The following is a 24,536-nucleotide window of genomic DNA, read 5'->3' as shown; positions in this document are numbered from 1 at the left end:
TAGGCAGTGGTACCTGGAGGGAGTGATAGTGCATGAGAATGGCACCAGTAAGTGATGGTGGAGTAGGTTAATGATGCCTACGTTCAAGAGCTGTGTGATGGGAATAACCATTGGAAAGAGTGGCATCTCAGAGGCTGTTCCCATTGCATAGATGCAGTAGGGGCAGGCAGGAAGGGCAGTGCTGCTGGGATGGGATGGCATGGGATTTCACCATGTAAGGGATGTCCCAGGAGTGGTCTGCAGAGCCCTGAGGGCTCGGTGTGGGTGAGGGGTGTTTCCAGGTGTCCACACCAGGGCAATGGAGGTGGTAAAGCTGCCTGTACTGGAGATTGCATCCTTCCCTGGATGAAAGACAGCCACGTTAAAGGAAGTACCTTGCACCACAGCCTTCAGTTTGCAGCCAGGGCCATTCTCCACCCCTTTACCCCCAACCAGGGCTACACTGCTACCCTCTGGACAGGGTTGGAATCAGTGGCCAATGTTCTCAGTGCCACCAGGTAGGGAAGATGACTCTTTCTGATCTAATGCTTCAGGAAAGCACCCTGCTTAGCCTCCTACACTGTCATATTTCTCATTTCTCCGTACCACTGAACCTCTCCAGTCACTCCTAGCATGCTCTGCTTCCCTCTTCCTCCCTTCCGGACTTTCTGCACCCTCTGCTGTGCTTTGCTGTGTCACATCCCTGCAGCCCCACTGTCTTCCCTCCCAGAGCTGCTCCACCACATCCCCTCACCTGCAAGATCTGGCCTCCTTTGCTGCATCATCCCTGCACACCACACATGCAGTGCTGATGTCTGACACAGAGGGAAGACAGGGAGGACCAAACCAGGCTGCGGATGCTGCAGATGGTGGCAAAATAAGCAGTTGAGGTTGGCTCTCAGCCTCTGTTTGAAGCTACCTGGCTTGCAGTGGGTGAGTGAACCTCAGCACTTCCACTGCAGGAGATGGAAGTGCCTGCTGAATGAGGCTGCCTGCTTTTGTCTCCTATCTGACAGTGCACTGTTGAAATCCCCCGCTAAGAGTTGCTACTATTAGAGGAGCCCTTAAAAGTGGCTGCAACAGGATGTGTCCCTGCCCTGCGTGGGGATAGAGAGAGAAATAATTAGCAGTGGCACCAATTTGTGCCTCTTCCCGGAGGAGACAGCCTGGCACCGTCTCCTTCGCAGACTGCAGAGGTGCCCTGGATGTCTGGAGACGAGAACAGACACCAGCATCCAGAACAGAGCCACGGCTTGAGAGAGCTTCCCCTCCTCCAGCCAGAACGGGGCACAGGGTGCATCTTTGAATACCCCATGGTGTGAGCCCCAAACTGTGCCCCCCTTTCATCTGGGAAACTCAAAAGGATGTGACTTTTACTGCCCCAGATTCATTCCTATGCAATGTGCTGAGGCAGAGCAGCCCGGAGGGGGCTAATGAGGCTACCATAGGAATTCAAAGCTGCAGGAAGTGGGGAGCTAGAAGACAGTGAATGCCCAAACAACCACACAACCCTCCTGGCTGTGAAGTAGAGCCTTTTGGCAATAGCAGGGTGGGCCAGCCCTCTGAAGGAGAGGGCACAGACATAGCTTTTACTTTGCATGGCCAGGATGCTGTGGAGGAATGAGGTGCTGGAGAGGGCATGGCCATCGTCTTTATCACCTGGGGTTCCGAGTCACAAAGCTGCATTCCTGGGGTGGAGGAAGGATCCAGAATCCCAAGTACACTTTGTAAGGTGAAGTGGGCACCTTGATCCCAAGGGAGGTTTAGGGTCTGCCTCCTCACCACACTGCAGGGCACCCAGGATGAGCACTTTGTGGGCAAAATTCCCATCCCCAAAGAAGGATTTCTGCTTGCCTGCAGGGGCACAGCAAGTCTCTGAAGCACCACCAGCATGTGCTGAGAATTAGGCCACAGGGTCGTGCTTGCTGCTTGCTCTAAATCACAGCTATTCAGGAATGACACCCTGCCCTGTTCCCGAGCTCTTGAAGCAGAGCTGGTTGTGTTCATGGCACATAATATGCTCCTTTAGCAGCAGAGCTCTGATGCCAGCATCTCACTGCAAGCGAAGGGACTGCACTGGAAAGGGGTATTAGTGCCAGAAACAGACAATGGGAAAACCAGAATAAAAGACCCTGAACACAGCGTTCCTGCTTGATCCTGTGCTTCCTAAGCTGCTGTTGGCACAAGGAAATCACCATAGCTTTGTTCCCTGGAGAGGTAGCTTTTATTTCCATCCCGCAATTACCCTCCATGGACTCGGCAAAGCACCTTCTGTCAGAGCAAGAAGTGACAGCCCTCATCTGCTCCCCACCCTGGGAGTGTGCAGCACCGAGGCATGTCTGGAAGTGGAAATGATGATGAGCCGTGTCATTTGTCTGGTAGGAAAGCAGATGAGACAGAGACAGCAGTATTGCCTCTTTAATAGAAATGAAAGACAGCATAACATGACCTCAAACTGACCACATCAGTGGCCACCAAGGCATCCTGGTGTCCTGAGAGGAAGACTTGGTGGATCATCTAGGATGTGAGCTCTGGTCTCTGCTTTGATTCACACGGAGATGAAAACTGAGCTGTCTCTCCTCTGGGTTTGTCTCTTGCTTTCTATCTGTAGCAAGGAGAAAGAAAGGAGGCAACTTTAATAGGAAATAGGACAGTTGGTCTGTGGCCAGCCCTGAGAATGACCCCAAAGTACGCACTGGCGAGCTCTGCTCTCACAGTGCCCTGTGTGGGCATCTTGTCCCCTGTTATGCTTGTGCTGCTTTTGCTGTCCCTTGCACATGCGCTCATCTGAGTGTGCCCGTTTGTGTTGCATGAGCGCGTTGGTGGCACCAGCTGGGCTGTATCTGTGTGTGTGTGTGTGCACGTTGCTGTTTGATGCACAGCCCCTCTGCTTAAGGTGCCACAAGCCGGGTGGCTTCAAGCTTTGCTTCAGGTCCCCATGTGAGTCCTGCAAGGGCCGGTGGGCTCCAGGGAGGATAGTGTAAGGCTGGAGGAGGTAGTGAAGGGTCAGCAGTGGTGGCCAAGCAGCCTCAGGGATGCTGAAGCAGGGCCAAAGGACTCAGTGGGTACCAGAGGGATGCTGTGGGATCAGTGCAGGGCTATGGGGAGGGCTGGCAGAGGCTGAAGGGTGCAGGAGGATCCTGAGGGTGGGTGTGGAGGCTGGGGCTGTGCAATGATGTGACCCTCTCGTCCTTTTTCTGCTCCTCATTAGAGTCCCCTGAGCGGAGCAGGCTGTGAAGGGGGTCTGCGCTGAGGTATGTCCTTATGGCTGCTGCCAGGATATCACAGCTTACGTGTGTGTGCCCAGGGACGGGACACAGGAGGTGGCTCCCAGCACTGGGAGCACTGTGGGTGCCAGAGCCTCCGCAGGAACCAGGGGCACAAACTGGGGAGCCTCAGCCCGCTAAGGAACTGAGACGAGGGGATACAGTCACTGGAGGCTGTATTAGGGCAAGATATGCTCATGTACTGGTTTGTTGCTAACGTTGCCCCTTCTCCCATGTCCATCTCTTTAGTTCTCACTTATGACCCTTGACAACTGTTCCTGGCATTGTGTTGAGCCTTCTTCAGAGACCTTCCTCTCACCTCAGGGGTGCCTGTGTGTGAAAGCTGTGCCAGGGTGACTGCGGGACGTCTGTGTCCGTGAGCCGCAGGCTGGTGCAGGAGGGATGTGCTGATGAGGGCAGAGCCCCCAGCATGCTGTGGATGGCTTCGGTTTGCTCCTTTCCAGGGGTGAGGGGTGCCAGTGGGGCTGTTTGTTTGTCAGCGATACAGTGCAGTGAGCTCCTGGGTGGAGATGGAGAGGACTTCCGTGAACCAGAAGGGATGTCTGCAAGTCAGAGCAGGCTCAGGCTCATGAGCAGCTCACCCTTTCATCAGCACCAGCCTTGATCTTCCAGTAGGTGCTATGGGCAGTGATGTGTCCCAGGCAGCGGCAGGGGGCTGTGTTGTGTCTCAGGTTGGGGTAGGTGGCAAGGAGCGGCTTGTGTCTGGAATGGCTCTTGGAGGGACACTCACCTCTGCATGGGAACACCAAGTTTCAGCCTCTGAAGACTTGTGACAGGTACTCCCTGTATAAAGGATGCATGGCCAAGGCTCAAGGTCTTGCAGTGTCTGGGGCAGAGGGTGGCTGGTATGTGAGGACACCAGACCTCAGTGGTCAGTTGCTCAGGTATGCCAGGAGCAGGGAGCTACTGATGTCCTCAGGTAGATACCTGGCTCTCTCAGGGGCACGTGCTTGGGCACTCCTGGGCCAGGACTCATGGGTATCAGGTATGTGCAGCCTCTCTGGGGGTAGATGTGGGTTTGCCCATGTGTGCTTCGTGGTGCTCAGGGATTTCAGGCTCTGTGGGAGACCAGACGATGTCTGAGGAGCTCTGGCTGGGCTTGGGGCTCCTGCTGAGGGGTGCCGGGGATGTTTGCAGGTGGCCATGGAGAGCCTGATGGAGAGCAGGGCAGGGCTGGCCAAGGATGGTGCTCAGGAAATATGCCCCTCAGGGCAGTGAGGAGCCTGCCTGTGTTTAGGGCAGTTCCCTGTCTCTGGGTCAGTGGTGCCCAAAGATGCTGGATCAAATGGGTTCCTGGAGCCTGGTGGTGCCCACAGCTTGTGGGGTGGCAAGTCCGGTGCCAGCCTGTCTCCTGCTGTGCAAGCCCAGCCTGTGGAGCTCCTCCTGTACGATGCGCATCTGCAAAGGGGATGACTCTGCCCTGGGCTCTGCCTCCATTTCTCTGCACACATCTGCTGCAGGGAGGGTGCTTGTCCAGAGGGAGCTGTGCCTGTGAGCTCGGACTGGAGGCATTGGCTGCTAGGAGCCTTGGGGTTCCCTCCCAGGCTCTGTTGTTTCATCCCGGTGCTCCATCATAGAATCCCAGCCTGGTTTGGGTTGGAAGGGACCTTAAAGCTCATCCAGCTCCAACCCCTGCCACGGGCAGGGACACCTTCCACTGGAGCAGCTTGCTCCAAGCCCCTGTGTCCAACCTGGCCTTGAGCACTGCCAGGGATGGGGCAGCCACAGCTTCTCTGGGCACCCTGTGCCAGCGCCTCAGCACCCTCACAGGGAAGAGCTTCTGCCTAAGAGCTCAGCTCAGTCTCCCCTCTGGCAGGTTCAAGCCATTCCCCTTGCCCTGTCCCTACAGGCCCTTGTCCCAAGCCCCTCTCCAGGTTTCCTGCAGCCCCTTTAGGCACTGGAGCTGCTCTAAGGTCTCCCCTTCAGGAGCCTTCTCTTCTCCAGGCTGCCCCAGCCCAGCTCTCTCAGCCTGGCTCCAGAGCAGAGCTGCTCCAGCCCTCGCAGCATCTCCATGGCCTCCTTTGGACTCACTCAAGCAGATCCACATCCCTCTTGCAGTAATACACATTCAGTAGCATCCTCACGTCCCGAGCTGGTGGTACCCAGGTGTGTGTAACGATGCTCTCACTTGCTTCTCCGCAGATCTCCGGCCTCTGCCCGATGTAGCCATGACTGGGACCTGTACGCGGGAGTGCACAGAGTTCGGCCACTCCGATACCTGCTGGATGCCCGGCCAGTCCTCCCCCAGCCGCAGGCCCAAGAACGCCCTCAAACTCTCCACTTTTGTGCCTTACCAAGACAGAGGGAGTCAAGAGCAAGTCGGGAATGGCAGCCCCAGACTCTCAGAAGAGCGCAGCACCAAAATGGCCAACCTCCGCCTGCTCCCCACGTACAGTGCCTTCTCCAATAGTAGCCATGAGCCCTGCAAGGACTCTCCCATGGAGGAAATTCCTCTCACCCAGACCTCGGACTTCCAGCCAGCCACCACCCCCTCTTCCCAGACCACCAAGAGGGAGATCTACCTGTGAGGCTGGGCGTGAGGGGCAGGGAGCAGACGCGCTTCTGAGGCCGGTGTCCCAAGGAACACTTTAACCTTCAATGCTTTATCGCTCTGGTTCTCCAGGCAGGGGGCTCTGTGGACAGCAGGGCAGGGCGAGGCAGGGATGAGAGCAGCGCCTTTTTAACCTGTCCATTCCCGGGGCCAGGGGTGGGTGGGAAGGATGGAAGCATCCGAAAGCCCATTTCCGAGCACTTGTGGGTGCATGTCTCCGAACTGCTGCGTCGCCGGGGAGGGCTGGGCAGGCTCCTGGTGCAGAGGGCATGGCTGGGGAGAAGGGCTTACGTACCAAAGGTCCATGCAGAGCTGGTGAGTTCCTGGGGCATAGGATGAGGGGTGTCCCCGCGCACGGGGAGCGAGCTGCCTGTCTCTTTGCTGTAGACTCCTGTAAATACGAAGCTTAGGAATGACATTCGAGTCCTGCCTGATCGAAACTTTTATTGTCCTTGAAACAAAAGACATTTAAACAAACAAAAAAAAAAAAAAGAAAAAAAAAAGAAAAAAAAAAAAAAAGAAAGAAAAAGAAACCAGAAACAAACAGGGAGCAAGTTCCAGCTTTGAATGGTTTGCTGTGTGGAAAAGCCCGCGGGAGCGCAGCGTCCGGCCCACACATGTTCTATATTGTAAATAGAGATGTGACCAGTCCCTGAGACAGCAGCTGGGGAGCTGGAGGAGAGGGGCAGCATCCTAGCCGGACTGCAGGGACTTTGCTGTTTCTCAGCCTGGACCTCTTCCTGAGCGTTGTCACTGTGCCCACAAGCTGCAGGGTCCCTAGGGACTGCCCGGTGCCATAGGTGGGGTCTGCTTTGGGGGGGTTCCCTGGTGGTGGCCCTGCGCCCGGCGGGTGGAGGAGGGATGGGGAAGCCCCCAGTGAAGGGACCGGCTGGGTCCGGAGAAGCCCTCAGTCCCGCTCTGCTGGCAGGGAGGTCGTCATCGGCTGTGGCGTCTCAGCCCATCACCTTGTGCCTCCTCCGGGGCAGGGGATGCCCGTGGGGCCGGCTGTGCCATGCCTTCGACCTCCATCCCATCCGCCTGTAAGCCACCATTGCCTTTGTGAGGAGGAGCTTTGTCTCAGGGTCACTCCGGGGGCCGCCGAGCCCCTGCCCGCTGGACTCCTGCTGCCCTTAGGCCACAGGGCCACTCTCACGGGGTCCAGCTTTCTCTTCCATTGTCAAAGGTCCACCGGTGTCCCCGGCGGGTCCCCACTGCCCCGGCATCCTCGGCTCCCTCGCAGGGCACCCAACCAGGGCAATGGAGAGGACCTCTTGCCCCTCAAGGGACTCTCCAGAGGGGGATGCCTGGGCACTTTCCCAAGTCTCTCTGCTCCCTCGGGAGCAAGGGCTTCCTGTTTTGGGGGGCTTCATGGGCAGGAGGGGTCCAGGGGCCTCACACCTCATTCCTGGGTAGCCCTTCCCGGTCCTCCCCTGCCAGGATGCGGGGAGGGGCTGTGCTGCACCGTTGTTCTTCCCGTATTCACATTGATCGTCTTCATCTCTGGCATCTTCCTTAGGGAGCGAGGCCAGCGGTAACTGCAGGCCGGTTGCCCCCGTGGCTCATCTCCGGTTCATGCAGTCCAGCACCATGGGGCTCTGCTGGGCTCGGCTGGCACGGGGACACCACAGGGAGCTGGCACCCGGCTGCTGCAGGTCAGAGACTGCCCTGCCATAGCCGTAGTGCCTGCTGGGGTGCAGCGCACCGGGGGCCCCCTCTTCTCAGCCTCCTCCCCTCCAGCATCCCTGTCTCTGAGCAGTTCCTCTCCCTCTGCTTGGGCAGCGGTGGCAAGATGGGGGCAGATCCCCAGTGTGGCTCCGGTCGGCCTGAGGGGATGCAGCGGGTGACAAGAGAAGGGCGGCAGAAGGTGCCTGCTCACACCCGCACCCCTGTGCCCCAGCCCTGCTTCCTTGCCATCTCCGGGCAGCACCGCATCGCCCGCAGCCCTGGCACCTCGGGGTGTCACTGGAGGGGGCAGGACCCTCCTCCCGGCCTCCTGCTGCTGCTCCCTCGAGGTGGGCGCGATGCTCCGGTGATGTCCGGCCGGGCATCCCTGCTCTGCCCTTGCCCATGGTGGCCAGCCGGCAGGGTCCGTGTTCCCCTGGTCTGGCTGCCTGAGCAGGTCACGCTCCTGAACTTGTTTTTATTGTAGCTCTGTAGTTTCAGGGCCAAACTGGGCAGAATGTGCAATTTGGCCGCGCTGGCCAGGATCTTTGACTCCACTGCCAACTCGACTGCTCACGCCTCCCCTCGGCTCAGGCAGCAGCAGTGTCCAGTGCCCCTCTTGGGGACCCCCTGAGAGAGCAAGACCAGCTTTTACCCCAGCCCCTCGCCTGTGGGTGGGCTCCCTGCCTTCTGCTCGGGGTCACAGAGGGACTCTGAAGCTCGAAGCCCCATGGCTGGAGTTGCTGTCTTGTCTCCTGGAGCACCTGGCGATGTTCTCAGTGCAAGGGGGGGTGAGTGCAGAGGGGGGTCCCCGAGGAGCAGGAGGGGTGGGTGCTGGGGGTCCGTGCCATGGGGAGGGTGGGAAGGGGGGATGCACAGTGGGATGGTGGGTTTGGGTCTTTGGAGGGGAGCACAGTGAGGAGAGGGCATGGGTATTGGCGGGGTGGTGGGTATCTGAGGGGTGGAGAGGGAATGGGTGTCTATGGGGAGCACGGAGCGGGTGAGGGTGGGGAGGAACAGAGGGGGCACAGGGAGTGGGTCCTCACTGGGGTGCCAAGGGGTTGGGAGGCTCTGTGGGGTGCAGCAGGGGTGGGTCCCTGGGATGACGGAGGTGCTGGGAGAGGGGTGTTAGGGGTTTGTCCCGGGGTGAAGTTGTCGGTGTCACTGGGGGAGGGCACAGAAGAGGTGCTGTGGGAAAGAAGCTCATTTGCACAATTATAAGCCAGAAGGATAAAGCCTCTGTGCACGTGGGGGGATGCCGCTCCCCACGGGCTCCAGTCTAGACAAGCACAGGGAAGAGGAAGGGGGTTGATGCCTCTGCAGGGGGGTTCACTGCATCTCACACTGCACTAGAACAAGCCAGGGGTAAAACCAAAGGTGGGAGCCAGGGAGCAGGCGGGCTGCGTGGGAAGGATCTAAGCGACCCCTTTGTAGCTCTTCAGTGTTGGTTCTATTTATACGAGATTTCATTTCCTTGCTTGTGATGCCTTGTTTTTTGTACAGTTTTATGTACATGCAGGTGTAGCTTTTCTAAAGGAGAAATCCTATGGCAGAGTAAAGTACCCAACTATTTTTCAGATGGTGACCTATGTCTAAGGCAATGCCTCTTGCTAAGGTTGTATTGCTCTCAATGTGTGATGCATTTCCCTGTGCGGGGAAGGCTTTGGGCCTTGGGCTTGGTTTTCCCCGGGCGCTGTGAGCACAATTGATTCCCTTGTAATTCTTTCTGTTCAGAGCAGTGAGCATGACACCGTCGTGATCCCCTTTCCGTTCTCTCCTGTTCTGTTTGTTTGCTGAGCTGTCAGATGACCAATTCCATTGTAATTAGCCCTTCCTAAAGCTTTACAATAAAAGTGTTGAAAACCCGGCTGCTTGTGTCTGATGGATTCTTACCGCGTGTCACATCCTTCGAGGTGGCTTGGGGCATACTCAGGGAGGAAAGCCCATGGAGGCAGTGAACAGAGGTGGCTGTGAGGAGATACCTGCTCCTGCTGCCCTCCTTCAGGTGCAAGGAGCCCTGGTGTGGCTGCTCGTCTCCTTGCTCCTGTTCTCCGGATTAAGGATGTTTCTGTCCAGGTACAAGCAGGATAAGCCCACAGAGCAGTTGCCACAGACCAAGTCTCCTTTATTTAAACCCAAAAGGTTTCAGGGAAAACATGAAACAAGGCTTCCTACACTTGTGCCTGTCATCAGCTCAGGTGGGGACCAGGGCAAGTCCCACCAACCAGCTCCACACTCCCACCTCCATCGCTGCTCCTTGGAGACTTGGTGCCATTTCCCACCCTTTCACCATCTCCTTCCCCAGGCCTGGTTGATGTTTTTAAGGTAGTTCAGAGCCTTTAGAAACAGCTGGGCCACTTCAAACCAGGGCATGGTCGTGGCTGCTTCCTACTGCAGCTGCAGGGAGCTTGCTCAGCCCTGGCTGCTGTGTTCTCCTGCTTGCCTTTGCACAGCACTGCGCTAGGCAAGATCAATAGCTGCACAAGGTAGTTTCTTAGCTTGGAGTAGAGATGCTTCCTCATTAGTAGGGTTATATATGGGTGCGATGTGTCTCGGCTGTGTTGGGCTCACACACAGCATTGTGCCTCTGCTGAGCTGCAGGCACTGGGCTTGACATGGTCTTAGCACCAGGCAAAGGCAAGCTCATCCCCAGCTTGGAAGGCATCAGCAAATATTCCCAGGAAATAAGAGTTTCCAAGTGAAGTTATAGAACATTGTCCCCTAAGTGGGGTTCTGTAGACACTCCTTTGCTACCATCCCCTTCCCGCTGGGCTCTCCTATGGGCAATGCCCTCCACTCCCGAGGAATCATATCCTCATGGTTGAGGGATTAGGGGATTTCAACTGCCCCTCTGTGCTCCTGAGCATCAGAGCTGTGTCTCCAGGGATCCTGGGGAACCAAGTGGCCTTGCTGCATGTTGGTGCTCCATCCCAGGGAAAGAGGATCTGGTTGCTGAAGATGGTGCCAGACTCCCACATCTGGCACAGAGGGGACACCAAACAGAGCTGTCAGCACCCAGCTGCCCCAGGATAACTGGGATCACCAAAGAGTGTCTTCCTAAGGAGAGACACAGTCCCAGGACCTCCCTGCCCATCCTGAACATGCCTGGCCTTGTGCCGTGCCCTATAGCTGTTCCTCATGACCCCTCGTCCTCCCCATCCAGCCCAGTTCAGACCCCTGTCCCCCATTTGTGCTTCCTTCTGCTCCTCTGCTCTACCCTTCTCTGCCCCACCAGCATGTCCCTGCTCACCCACTCCCTCACGTCGTCTGCTCTCTCCTTGCCTCTCTGCCCCACCGCAATGCAGCAAGCCTTTGGGTGCTCCAGCCCAGCCCTAAGCACCACATCCATGCTCTGAGCATCACAACCAGCCGGCTCTGTGCTGGTCTGGAAACTGTTTGGTTTCCATGGCAGCACACATCGATTGCCAGGGTGGGAAGGGACCTCGCGCATGCTGCTGGTGAGGATGCTGCAGCTGCACGGCTTGGGGCATGGGCACAGTGCTGCTCATGGCATGGGTTTTGGTACCCAGAGAGCCCTGCACATGGAGGTGGAAGGGATATCCTCCCTCCTGGCATGGTCCCACCAGGCTGAGCCTCATGAACAGCTGAAATGGAGTTGAGTGAGGTGGCCTCGGTGTCCCTGCCAAGTCCTTAGAGGTTTGCACAGCCTGGGTCTCCACAATCATCTGAAGTGGAGAAGCTGCTCCTACTGCCTGCTCCTTGACAGCTTTCCCTGTGATGGGGGTATCTGCAAGGAGGGTGATGGTCTGACTGGCTGTCAGATGGACACAGTGTGTGATAGGTGATGGGGTGAACGTGCTGCATAAGCTTTGTTCTGACCTGGGTTTCTGAAACACATCTGGTTCAATAGGGTCCTGGGCTTACAGCAGCAACTGGGAATGTGCCAGACCAGGGACACTCATTTTGATGGAGAAGTGTTTCCTGAGGGCCTGACCCTGTGGCTCCAGCTGCCTGCACTGATCTGGCAGATTCATTTGCTTGCATGGTGATGTGGGATGAGGTTTGGGGTCTCCTGGCTCTAACCAGGAGTGATCGGGTGCAGTGGCACCACCTTCCTCATGGAGGCTGCCTCTCCTGAGGCTTTGCTCAGTAAAAAGCAGGGTGAGATTTAAAGCAGATTTGTTAGGAATAACAGAAGATCTGCACTTAGTTCCTGGTCTCAGTCCCTCACTTGCAGAGCAATGGGCACTTCTGCATGCAGGAAACAGGGATCCAGGTGGAACTCCCAGAACTGCCTGGTCTGTTTCACTGAATGAAACAAAGTGATCCTGAGATGGTTCCTGGGCCAAGCAGATGTGGTGGGAGGACAAAGTGAGCCAGCAGAACTGGTCACAGAGCTGGCCGAACTGAACTGCCCAGGCAATGAGTTCCAACCAGGACATCTTTCTTGCCCATTCAGCACAGCCTTTGCTGCCCACCTGTGCTGTGACAGTGGCCTCAGATGTACTCCTGACATGGGAGCAGGGCTCTGGGCCACTGCTGTGCCAGCCTGGTGCTTGGGATAGAGGTTCAGAAAGAGCTGGAAACAGTTTAAGAGCCAACACCATCGCTTCTGGCAGGGGATGTGTTTTATGCTGTGATGCCCACAGGCAGCTGTGGAGAGCAGGGCTGGCGATGGAGAGGGCACGGGTGGACTTCAATAACCAAACCCAGGGAGATTCTGTGAGGAACAGAGCCCACAAAGCGGGAGGAGAGGGATCCTCATAGGGGGAAGCTGTAAATCCCTCCCTCCCTGCCTGGATCTGGGTTGTAGGGAGCTTGCCCTGCCCCGCTTATCCCTCCCTTGTATCACCATTAATAGGATGATCAGGGTTGCCTCTGCTCATGGCAACTGGCCCTGCATATGTTGCAGTGGCCTCTGGAGGAGATTGGATATTGTACTACAGGAGAAGCCCCTGTAATCACCCACAGGATGATTGGGATTTGCAGCAGCTCGGGGGAGGCAGGGGGCCCAGCCCCAGGCAGTTTGCTTCCATGCCTTTGGTTGTCTGGCAGCATGATGAAAGGATTAGGAGATTTAGAGCAAGCCCAGCCCCTCTCCAGGGGGCTCTCCAGCTGAAGCCCCAGCAGAATGCATAGCTCAGTTAATTCCCATAGGCAGACTGATAGAGAGAAGGCTGGGGTGCTGCTAACAGCAGCTAATCTAAGAGCAGGAGCTTCCACGCCTCTGCTAGCAGGGAAATGGCATCTTCTAACCCAGGGAGGATCTATGAGGTTCTTCCACAGCCAGATGACCAGCCCGCAACAGCGTTCACCCCACATTGCTTATCCCATCCCTTCCTTGTGCTTATCCCAGCCCCAATCCCTCCTCAGTGCTGACAGCACCCTTTAGCCTGCCATGAACCCCCGAGTAACCACGCCAGGTTGGCCTGGCACCACATTCTGATCGCACAAGGAGGCACAGTTGGCTGGACAGTGCCCTTCTCCCCCATCTGCTCCTGGTGGTGGTGATGGAGCTGAGCCTGGCCTGCACAAAGGCATCCTCTCTCGATAAGGGAGCTCTCACAGGGGCTTAGTGCAAAGAGACCTAATGGGATTAGTGCAAATGGGAGCCACGCTCTGTTCCAGCACTTGCAGGTCCTCCCTCCCTCAGCATCCCTTTTCCTCCCTGCCTGTCCATCACCTGCGAGCAGGGTGCCAATCACCAGCTACCTCAGCACCAGGCTCCTCAGGAAAGGCAGCTCCGAACTTCCCTGTCCCAGGCTCCTCCAAACTAACAGATGCAATGCAGCAGGTCTCTGAGCTGCCTGAGCCTGTCTTTCCACCCTGATCTCATTATGGACAGCCAGCTTCTGCTGCAGAACCCAGCTGAGTCCCACTTTCACTTGCAAAACAGCCCTAAATTGTGATGTTACCAGGTCTGACCCTGGAGGAGTCTTCTCAAAAGGCTTTAAACTGGGGGTTTGGGATGTCAGGGTGGACACCAGACCCTTCCTCAGTGCTCTCTTTGCAGCAGCCTTGTCACAGCTCCATGCTGCGGGGAGCCAGGGTGCTCCAGAGTCCCACAGTGCTCTGCTTGTCTTTCTGGGCAGCGTGAGAAGGACCAGCACCTACTGTTGATCCGTTAGTGTTGCAATAGCGCTGAGTGTGTAACCACAGAATCACAGAACCCAGGCTGGTTTGGGTTGGAAGGGACCTTAAAGCTCTTCCAGCTCCAACCCCTTGCCACGGGCAGGACACCTTCCACTGGAACAGCTTGCTCCAAGCCCCTGTGTCCAACCTGGCCTTGAACACTGCCAGGGATGGGGCAGCCACAGCTTCTCTGGTGTTGCCGCACAATGTGATTTACAACGTGTTTATGTTGGTCTGTGTGGAGATTGCCAACCCGTGGAACCACAACCCCAACAGACACCTTCCCCACCAGCCACCCTGCCTGGGAAGCTCAGATGCCTGTTGAGTGCACACTGAACCTGGGCATCACAGTTTATAACTGCAGCCAGGAGGAGCCCTTGGAGGTAGCACAAAGGTGGCTGTCGTCTGAGAGCAGCTGTAATGAGGCAAAGCTGATCATGTCACCCAAGGCCATCATGGGCAGGATGGTGTCCTGGTGGCAGCCACCCTGTCCTGGCTGCTCCAGCTAGGAAAGGATGGAGAGATGCTGCTGTGATAACTGCTCCCGGGGCTCTTACCGTGCAGGAGGTGTCTGCAGGCAGCTGCATGATAAGATCATTGGGGTGAGCTGCAGCAGCATCTCTGCACCCATTAGTGATGAGCTCTGAGCCTCTTCACGGGCAGCAGGGGAATTCATGGGTGTTTTGCCTCCCAGACTTGTCCCTTCATTTATCTTGCCCTATGAAATCATTCCAGGTCTGAGGAAAGGCTGCACAGGCTGCTTCCCAGACTCAAAGAGGTAGCAAGGAGTGAGCAACTTAAATAGCTCTTCCAAAGACAACACAGACCTAGGATATTCTTTCATTGCTGGTCCAGCAGGTGAAGGGTTATCCCAGGCCTTTGTGTAGGCACATTTTGGGCATTGCCTCTGGAGTGTGCTGAAGCAGGTCAGGCCTCAGTTTCCCTGTGAATACATGGACCTGATCTTTCCCCACCTTATCTTACCTCGATGTAAAGCCCTGCCCCATGCTCTCTCATCCTACTCACTGCCTGCTCCTGGTTCTGGCCAGTGTCCCTGCAGGAACCTCCTCCTCCATCCCTGGCAGGTCAGACTCCTCCATGCACACATGGATGGAGCCGCTCCCACGTGCCGTGCTTGCTCACTGCACCCAGCCCCATCACTCACGTGTGGGCAGCCCAGCAGCATCTCCCCCCCTGTGTTATTTATAGCCCAGCCTAGCAGCCTCCTCCAAGCACGGCATTCCTTTCCCGGGATAAGCTGTGCTCGTCCCAGCCTTTTCCAAGATTGATGGAAAGGATGGCATCTTTCCCAGGGCATCTCTAGCTGCCAAAGCAGGTCTGCCATGGCGCAGCTCCCTCACCGCGTGGACAGGCTCATTCGAGATGCTGCACCCCAAAACGTTTTGCTAGGAGTAAGGTGTGTGAGGAAGGAACTGCCAGTTCCAGGGAGCAGAAAGCAAAGGAGAGGCTGTTTTCTCCTGCCTTGAGTCACACTCTGTAGCCTGAAACCTGCTGAATTATGCTCATGACTCAAATTTGCAGGAGATGGGGAGATGATAAAATCCTGCTCGCTGTTCTAGGGCTCCGCCTCCAGCCCAATGCGGTGCTGGCGAATGCTCCCGCAGCACAGCCGCCAGCAGCAGCACACTGGAAGCAATGGATGGACCCTCACAGATGCTGCTGGTCAAACAGCCTTCAGGGCATGCTGACAGCCCAAAGGGGTCATACACGTGAAATAGAACGGGCTGTGGCGCAGCCCCCTGGGAGCCGGTTTTCCTGACTCTTGGCAAAGCCAAGCACTTGTTCCGTGAGATCCTCGCCCTGCCTAGGAGCTACCAGGAAACACCAAATCCCACAGTTCTCACGCTGAAACTGAGGGCTGTCCGGTCCAGCTTGCTCCTTCCCGGCCTCCATCATCCCTGTTTGTCCTCCCATCAGCACCAGCCCCTGAGGACCCTGCCTTGTGCCTGCAGAGAGGTCCTGGTCACCTTGGCACCGTGCCCCCATCCTGGTGATCCAGAATGAATCACCACCAGAGCCCAAGCTCTGCCCTGCCCCATTCCTTTCCCGTGGCACCAGACTCTCCTCAGCCAGTCTGAAGTCAGCATCTCACCTCCCCGAGCCCAGATGAGAGACAGCAGAGCTCTTACGTGCTCTGGAGCTGGACTCTTAATCAGCTCCTGCCTTGTCTGGAGCTGGGCACTGTCTTCCCAGGGCCAGAGGTCAGTGGTGGCAATGAGGGGGTGATGCAGGCGAGACATGGCTTTGGGAGCAATGCTCTGCTTACCCTGTCAGCTCTAGTTTAACCCAGCAGCCTGCAAGGCTCAGCAGAGACAGCAAAGGAGTGGGAGGCTGAGCCTGCCCCGCCAGCAGACATGGCATACAGTCCTTCTGGGGACAGCTTTCCATACCCTGGTGCTGTGCATAAGGAGGGGTGGCCAGAGCTGCCCTCTTCCCCTTGTCCATAACCTCCCTGGGGCAGGAAGGTGCCTGAACAGTGGTTCATTGGGGGAAAGACAGGATTGAAGGGGGTAGGACAGGCTTTGTGGGGTCCTGGCCCATGCAGCTGGGTCTTGTCACTAACCCAAGGAAGACAAAAGCTTTGAGGGCAAACCTTGGTCCTAGCACCTCATCCTTCCGCATCCTGGGATGAAGGGATGCCCACAGCAGCATGGGTACTGTCGGGGTACATGGCATACAGCACACACGGGAGGGTCAGTGCCTAGCACTGTCTGTGAGCAGCGGCTGCTGGCTGGGTTTTGCGGGTGGTATCCCCATCCTCACACCACTGGCACCATTCCATGGGGTGCCAACAGGGCTCTGTGCAAGCGGAGATGCTCCATGTGTCCGAGGGGGTGCCATGCACAGAGCACATCCCTGTGTGTCTGCCCTGCACACGGGCAGGGGGGTGCATGCTGCCTGTGCTCACACACGTGTGCTGCATTCGGCCAGGGGCGGTTATTATTCTTTATTCGTTTTCCTGTCCATCTGACATATTCTTTATCACTCTGTCTCCATCTCTCACTCAGCCTCTTCCCTCCCTCAATCACCCTCGATTAGTTTTGCTGTCTGCCTCACATTCCCGTGTTCTTCATCAGGCGCTTCCTCTCCCACTCTCCCCTCGTCCCTCTCCTCCAGCTCCATCTCCCTCCTGACTCCTCTTCCCCGCTGCTGTGGGAGAACATGAGCATGGAGTGGTCAGGAGCTGGTGGCCCTCCAAGCTCTCCCGCTCCATCCGCATTGTTGCCCTGGGAATTCTCCTAGCTGCCTGGGATGCTGAGTGCCTCCAGCCCCCTATCAGTGCAGATGCTTCTGTGCTGCTGAATCGGTTGCAGATTAAGCCCCTGGCTTGAAGCAGTTCAGGAGCAGACATCTTTGAGAGGGAGTAGATCCCCTTGGATGCTCATCACTTGCTTCTGTTTCCCCATTCCTCTGCTCCTCCTCCATCCATCCCAGCATGCATCCTCCATCAGGGAAAACACTCATGCTGTGCATCATCCCCATCCCTCTTTCAGGCTAGTAGTACCAGTCAGTGAATAGCTGTAGGACTCATCTGTGAGATGAAGGCATCTTGCCAGTCGCCAGAAGAGGCCCTGGCTGACAGCCCCAGGCCGATTCACAGCCTTTATTGCCTCTTATCCCAGTGTCTGTGCTGCTCCTGTTGGGTGCCTCCATCTGCACAGACCTGCAGCCACCAACCATGGGGGAGAACACAGCAAGGCAATGTCATGGGGAGGTTGGAGCTGCATGGTCAGACACTATGGAGACCAAGCAGGGAACAGAGCTGCCTGAGGTGGACCTCAGGCTTTGAGGCACAGCATGGGGGGATGCTCTGGAAGGCACCTCTGGCTAAAGACAGGGGATGGATGAAGACAAAACCTGCATCTCCCGGCAGAGAAGGCACACATATTTTGCCTCCCTGCCTTTGAGGACAAGAAGATGTAAGTCTGGGGTACTGGAGGACTCAGGTAGGTGAAATGGGCTTGCAGTGGCTGCTGTGCCCCAGGCACCCAGAAGAATAGATCAGCCCAAACTGATGGCAGCTCTGTGTGGAGATGGTACCTGCTCAGCTGCTGCCCTCCCCTGACCCTGGAGGAGGAAGAGGGTGCCCACAGGACCCAGTGCTGGCTGCAGTGGCAGCTCTCTGCGTCCTAGACCTGCCTCCCAGCACAGAGAAAATCAAAGCTGGTATTGCAGGGAAGACCCTCCATGCCACAGCATCCCCCTCTCTGCTATGTGTGGACAGCAAAGGTGGGTATCTCGACCCACCAGTTGAGACAAGCACAGGGTTTCTGCTAGGCCCAGCACTGTGCTCAGTCCCGGGAGTGAGCCATCCTATCTACAGGCTGATTTCTCAACACTGTGCTTGCTCCTATTGCTGGCTGTGAAGCCTCGTCCCTGCCCAGCCCCAAAGCTGCCTTTCCTCTTGCCCACAGGGTCAGAAAACCCCATTTCAAGGGGTGGTGGGGAGCTGAGCTACAGCCGGGAAGCCACATCCGATGGGAGACCTCATTAGCACCCAGCAGAGCCCCAGCACCGCTTGGCAGAGGGGTGCTGCAGGAGGCGGCCGGTCCTGCGCTGCCTCCGCTGCCGCCGCTGATGTATGTGACAGGCGCGGGGTTGCCAGGAGACAGCATCCTCCTCCTCGGGCGCTGCGCAGCCAACGCGGCTCTGCGCTGGTGAGGTAATGCTCAGTGCCTGCCCCCGCCCTGCCCGCCGGCCATGGACGGGCTGCAGAAGCATTCCTGTGGCCTCCCTCCATCTCCCTCCACCCTCCCTCGGGTGCAGAGAGAAAGGGTTCGCAGAAACCAGCACCAGAAGTGCTCTTGCGCCCTTCTCACCACGATGCATGAGGTCCATCACGACCCCCTGCTCGGGTTTTGCTTACGAACAGTCCACGGCAAGATGTGGAAAGGTCTTCATGGCTTGTTCAGCTATGGGGGGAGGTTGATGGCTGCTCACGCACACAGAGGCTCATTGAATAAATATCGGGCTACAAATTATCTGCTGATCTAATAAAAAAGATATTACCTACCTCTACAAACCTAGTTTCAAATTATTCCTTCTGCTCTGCTCAGTAGCCTACTGGGAGATCACTGGCAGGTTAATTTGCTATTGAACGGGTCCCAGCTGGACTTAGCACTTGAGCCTGCCTCTGGTTTCACTTGACAGTTAATGAAAGTCCTGTTATTCACTCCTGGCTCTGAACTTTATGCACTGCACCACGTTTCGCAGGTGTGAAAGAGCTGACCAGGAGATTCTGCCTGGGACTCGCAAGGTATTCAATGCTTGCAAGACCCAAAAGGTGCTGAGATAGAAAACAAGCTGCCATTTGTACACTTTTACATGAGAACTCAGTGCGTTCCTAACAAAAGTGGCCTTTATCTGGGGACTGTCATTTTGATTATTTTATATCTGTACAGTGCCCCAGAGGTGTGCATAGAAAATGAAAACAGATAAAGAGCCTGAATGAGGCAGAGCTCTGCCAGAGGCCCTAATAAACCAGCAAGCTGGGCTGATGGGGGGAGGACAACATGGGGGGATAAGTTAAAATGATCCCTCCTGCAAGCCAGAGCTGCTGCCTGCTCTGCAGCTGAGGAAGGCAGCATGGAGGGTGGCAGGTCTGGTCCGTGGCACTGAGAGATGGGCCTTGTGAATGGCACTGGGGAGAAGTGATGGATCTCCTCTGCTAGGAGGGTACCCAAAACCATCCCTCCCCAGCACAACCAGGGCTGATGACCAGGACAGAGAGCTCACTTGAACAATCTCCATACAGGGATTGATGGCGGCATCCCATGGAGCTGTGTTGGCAAGGTCAAGGTCTGTAACAACAGAGATGCACCAGTCCCATCCCAACTTCCTCACCTTGCTTCTCTCCTTCCACAGCCCCGTTTTCCCACCATGTTCCCTTTGCTCCATCACCCTCCCCTCACCCCATATACAGTTCCTGCAGACCTCCTTACCCTGCCAGCCATGGGCCAGAAGCTTCCCTTGGCATGGTTTGGTTAGGGCTCAGTCCCAGCCTCTGCCCCTGAAAACACATCAGGAAGAGCTGAGTCAGCAGCTCTGCATTCCTCTTTCCCCTCTGACACCCCAAAGTCCCCTATATAATTTCCAACTCCCACAGCGTTTGCACCCTTCAGGCACTCGGAGACAGTTATCCGGCTCCTGCCTGCATGATTGATCTGCAAAGCTCGACAGATTTAGTTCATTTAATCTGCCTCCTAAATCCCATCCTTCAGCCCCTTCAATCACTCTCCTTGTGTCTCTCTATTGTCTCTGTATCTCCTCGGGCCAGCGGCGCCTCTGGCTGTGCCCAGACATACACACTGCTGGTGCCAGCACAATGCCTGGCAGCCCCACTGCTGCTGTGCCAGGGCACCCCCCCCATCCCTGGGCTGTCCCTGCTGGGTACCAGAACCCAGGGTCCCTGGGGATGCTCGGGGGCTCATTGCATGCCAGGCACCTCTGGTTATCCCCTCCGCATGTAGGAACCTCCTTTGGAAGAGCCGCTCCAAGCCTGATGCTCAGGAAGTGATGGGCAGTCTCCTCATCAGACCCCTCTTACTGCATGCTCCTCAACACCAGGCACTTCAGAGCTTCTTCTGGGCAAACCAAGGGCTCTGCTCTCACAAAGATTCACTGCTCAGAGTTTTCCCTTTGCAAAATTTGGGCCAAAATCTCAGGATAAATCCAGTGACGTTTCTTGTGGAGGAAAACCTCGTGATGGTGACAATGTATGATGGATCCAGCAAGGCTTGCCTGATCCTGCAGAGACCAACACTGCAGGAACCTGTCCTGCCCCTCTGTCAGGGCTTTGGAGCTCTTCTCCCATTCCTGTGCAACAAGGCATTTTGAACAGATGACCTAGAATTCGACATTTCCATCCCAGAGTCATCCAACAGATGTGCCCACAATTGCTGTTTCTACCTCTCGATCTGATTAGGTCCTTCCTCTGCCTGTCCAGATTCCCCAGGGGAGCTGTTGATGCGTTTCCAGCACCAGAAGCTCAGTGTGACTCCGTCTGAAGCAGCAGGACTGTAGCTGATGCTCAGATCCCTGAAGCAAGGAGGGAGTCTGGAAGCAGAAGACACATCCCCACACCCCATGGCTGCATCTTGCACCAGGTCTCTGACTGCTGCCACAGAAGGCAGTGTGGGGAGAGTGCCAGGGGTACATCACGGGGACACAAATTCCTGCACAGACACTGTGGGTCATGCTCCTGGTCCCTTCTGCCCTCACGGTCCCAGCGGACATTGCCACAATCCTGTTATTTTCCAGAAGTCTCCCTGCCTATCGGCTCTATTGTTGGGTTGAAGATGGAGCCGTAAAGTTATCGCTGCAGGGATCACTGTCTTTTCATGAAGGCTGCTGTACTTCCTTTTTCCAAATCCTCTGGTAATTTCCTGCTTCTCTGTAACTTAAACAACTCTATTGTCGGGCCCGGCTTTATTTCATCAGCTCAGTCCCAGCCCGGTCCCTGCTGCATGCCCCAGCCCTGCTGAGCCGCACAGGTTCACCCTGCCTTTGCTCCAGAATCATATTTTGACAAGGCTTTCTCTGTTTTCTTATTGTTTGTAGATGCTCTTTAGCTTTTCCCGGGTTTTGTCTTGTTTAAAGGCAGATTTTAGGAGGCTGTGCAGCAGTTCAGCCATTTGAGAGTCATCATTAATTTACTGTTCTTCCTAATTTATTAATGGCTCCTACTTTGTCTCTAGGATTTGAGACTCCCCTGGTATATTTGTAAAAACCCTCTTATTCCCCTTAACCTCCTCAGCAGTGTTAGTTCATTCCCATCCTGCCTTTCCTCCCCATCTGTGGCACGCTGAAGCCAGTCCCCATCCTCCCAGTCTCCAGCATAGTCACGTCCCGACCCATCCCATCAGATCTCCCAGCAGTTTTGCTGCCTGCTCTTTTGCATGCTTCTTGTTAGGTGACTCTGGAAGCTGCCCCCTTGTTGAGGGAACATGTCAGGTTGTCCCCATGCCACCCCACAGAGCAACACCCTTTTCTCCTCACGTGTCTCACCAGCAGAACAGGGGGCACAATGCAGGGGCTGTAGAGTGCTGGTTTATTCATCACAGCCCAGCAAAGGCACATCCATTCCTGAGCTGGGAAGGCAGCTCTAGACTTTAAGAGATCTTTCCTAATCAACTGTACTCTGCAAGCAAGACCTGGGATGCTGGTGCACATCAGCTAACACATGGTAAATGGAGTCAACTGATGAGCAAACATCACTCAAAGAGCAGGAGGAAAGTGCCGAGACTGACCTGCAACGGTAAATGTATTACCCTTGATCCATCGCTGGTTGAAGCCCCCTGTATGACACAAGATCCCGGTGGGCTGCAGGGGCTAGCAGGGGTTCCCAAAAGCTCCCCATCACTTGAACCACGGTAATAACTGATCCACTGGTGACCAAGACTGTAGGAACCAGGTCTTGCCAAAGAGAGAAGGATGAGTGGCATGTGGTGGGGTGGTTCCTGCTGGAAGGAAACCTGGATCAGGCTGGGAGGTCCCACTGTGAGGGACTGGGCTAACCCAGGTCTCAGGAGCACCCCAACCCCAATCTCTGCCCTGATGCTGTACCTTCATCCCTGCCTTCTCCTGAGGCTCTGCATCAACACCCAGGTGTCTGTACCCATAGCACTGAGCACACAGCACCCGACATCTGCCCCATGCAGCCTCAGAGGTGATGGGCAAAGGGAAGGAGCTGTTTTTTAATGGGAGATGCTGAGGATGTGAATTTTTTTCCCTTCATTTGCAATGAAACAGACCCATCAGAGTATGATTTTTTTTTCTAGAAATGAAGTTCTGGAAGTGTTTCTTTTGGATTAGTCCAAATGTTCAGTGTCAACAAAGCCAAAATGTGCAGTTGCAATTTGGACTTTTTCAAACAGAAGTTGGAAGAACACTTCAATTAAATTTGTTCCTAAATGTCATTTTGAACAAAGAGTGAAATTCCTCAGCCTGGAAATGTTGAAGCAGACATTTTGCTAGTACTAGAATATTGTTAATCCTATTAAAATAAAGTAAGATGGGAATAGATATATTTTATTGCATTTTTTTGATTTGGGGAAAACCACCATAAAAGAGAAAATCCTGACATTTAGCATCATTTAGCACTGTGTGATCCAAGCAAGGTGATGGGACCCCTGCTTGTGCCGGATTGGGTCAGAACAGGGGAAGCAGCTACCAGGCTCCACCACCCCACCTCATGCAGGGTGCTCTGTTGGGAGGCTCCATCTCTGCCTATGGTGTCTTGGGTGCACCCATGGTATCATTCTCTCATGAGACCTCACTTGGAGTATTGTGTGCAGTTCTGATGTCCTCAACATAAAAAGGACATGGATCTGTTGGAACAAGTCCAGAGGAGGCCACGAGGATGATCAGGGGACTGGAGCACCTCCAGTATGAAGATAGGCTGAGAAAGTTGGGGCTGTTCAGCCTGGAGAAGCTGCATGGAGACCTCATAGCAGCCTTCCAGTATCTGAAGGGGGGCTATAGGGATGCTGGGGATGGACTCTTCATTAGGGACTGTATTGGTAGGACAAGGGGTAATGGGTTAAAACTTAAACAGGGGAAGTTTAGATTGGATATAAGGAAGAAGTTCTTTACTGTTAGGGTGGTGAGGCACTGGAATGGGTTGCCAAGGGAAGCTGTGAATGCTCCATTCCTGGCGGTGTTCAAGGCCAGGTTGGACAGAGCCTTGGGTGCCATGGTTTAGAGCGAGGTGTCCCTGCCCATAGCAGGGGGTTGGAACTTGATGATCTTAAGGTCCTTTCCAACCCTGACTATTCTATGATTCTATGATCCCATGGGTGCAGCAGATCTGTGTGAGTGCAGGGGCACTGCATGAAGAACCTCTGAAATCATCTAACCAAAACCCTGTGCCTTTTGGGGACATGCAATGGTTTGCAGAGCAAGAAATATTTCCTCAGAGCACCTCGGATCTGCCAGGTCTTCACCATGCTGCAGTTAAACCCCTTCACATGCTCAAAGCAGGGCACTCTGAAAGTGCCTGGATCTCTCCCCGAAGCTGCCTCTGTAGATGACTCCAGCCTTGCAGGACTGATGGACCTCTGTGTTAGCTCATTGCAGAACAAAATCAAGTTAGGGGGAAAAAAACCCTGTTATCATGAGCTGTCAAAGCAGAATTGTGTTCCCAGATTGCTAGAAATGAGCAGAGCGGAGCCTGGTCAGCAGCAGCTGGGGCTCCTTCACCCTGTGTTTGCTCTGGATGGGTTTAGAGCTCTCCCTGTCATGAAGCTGCCCTTCCCCATGCTGCAGATGTCCATGTGTGTGACAGCCCCTCGCACTGGCAGCAACCATGCCCGTGGGTGCAGGGTGCTACATCCCTGCCTTCCCCACCAGCACTGCTCCTGGTGGCTTTGAGCCACCTCACCAAGCTCTTCCCCTCATCCCTCTATGGGCTCATCCACCCTCACTCCTGGCTCTGGAGCACCAGAACCCCCATTTCTGCAGCTGCCATGCCTCCCTATCTCCATGCTCCCCAGGGTTTCTATCTGTTGACCAAAACGTTACTTAAAATATCTGCATGGGGTTTTTTTCACTCAAAATTGCATGGTATTCAGCCAATGTGTTTTGACTGCAGTGATGAGATATTTCATCTCAATTGCTAGCAGCTGTAAGATGCAGACCCTGCCTAAAAGGGAGCCAAGCCTGCATACCCACTACGGATTCAGGCCAGGAGCCCTGTGCTTCTCTGCCAGTAGCTGCCTGCACTGCCATTGCACTGCTTGGGTGGTGACAGCACCATGCACCCTGCAGCAGCCAGGATGCTCAGAAAGCAGCCAGACCAGAGCCTGTCTCTCATGTGAGCTGTTTTCATTTCACTACTGGCCATCAATGCACTTGCAAATCTCCTGCCATGCTTATGAAGCTGAAGAGGCACCAGTTCCTGCTCCCAGAGCATCCCCTGGGAAGGAAAATGGACGAGGGATGAG

At 55.4% G+C, this 24,536-nt stretch overlaps 1 protein-coding gene across 2 annotated transcripts in view; it reads left to right on the top strand.

The window, feature by feature from the left end:
• Positions 1–6,361, top strand: part of PCDH1 (protocadherin 1) — a 52,530-nt gene extending 46,169 nt beyond the window's left edge. The window contains exons 5-6 of one of the 2 annotated variants that reach the window (XM_061353940.1): positions 3,191–3,233; positions 5,409–5,535. In XM_061353940.1, the coding sequence (XP_061209924.1) occupies positions 3,191–3,216 (26 nt within the window). In that variant the 3' untranslated portion in view covers positions 3,217–3,233; positions 5,409–5,535. Of the gene's footprint in view, positions 1–3,190; positions 3,234–5,408 lie in introns of both variants that reach the window. The other variant, XM_061353939.1, reaches the window with a different exon arrangement.
• The last annotated feature ends 18,175 nt before the right edge of the window (positions 6,362–24,536 follow it).

This window comes from Neopsephotus bourkii, unplaced genomic scaffold (assembly GCF_033783945.1).
Source record: "Neopsephotus bourkii isolate Nb327-2 ecotype Australia unplaced genomic scaffold, CSIRO-AGI_Nbou_v1 NB_716, whole genome shotgun sequence".
Lineage (NCBI taxonomy): Eukaryota > Metazoa > Chordata > Aves > Psittaciformes > Psittacidae > Neopsephotus > Neopsephotus bourkii.
This window is presented reverse-complemented; position numbering and strand designations above follow the sequence as displayed.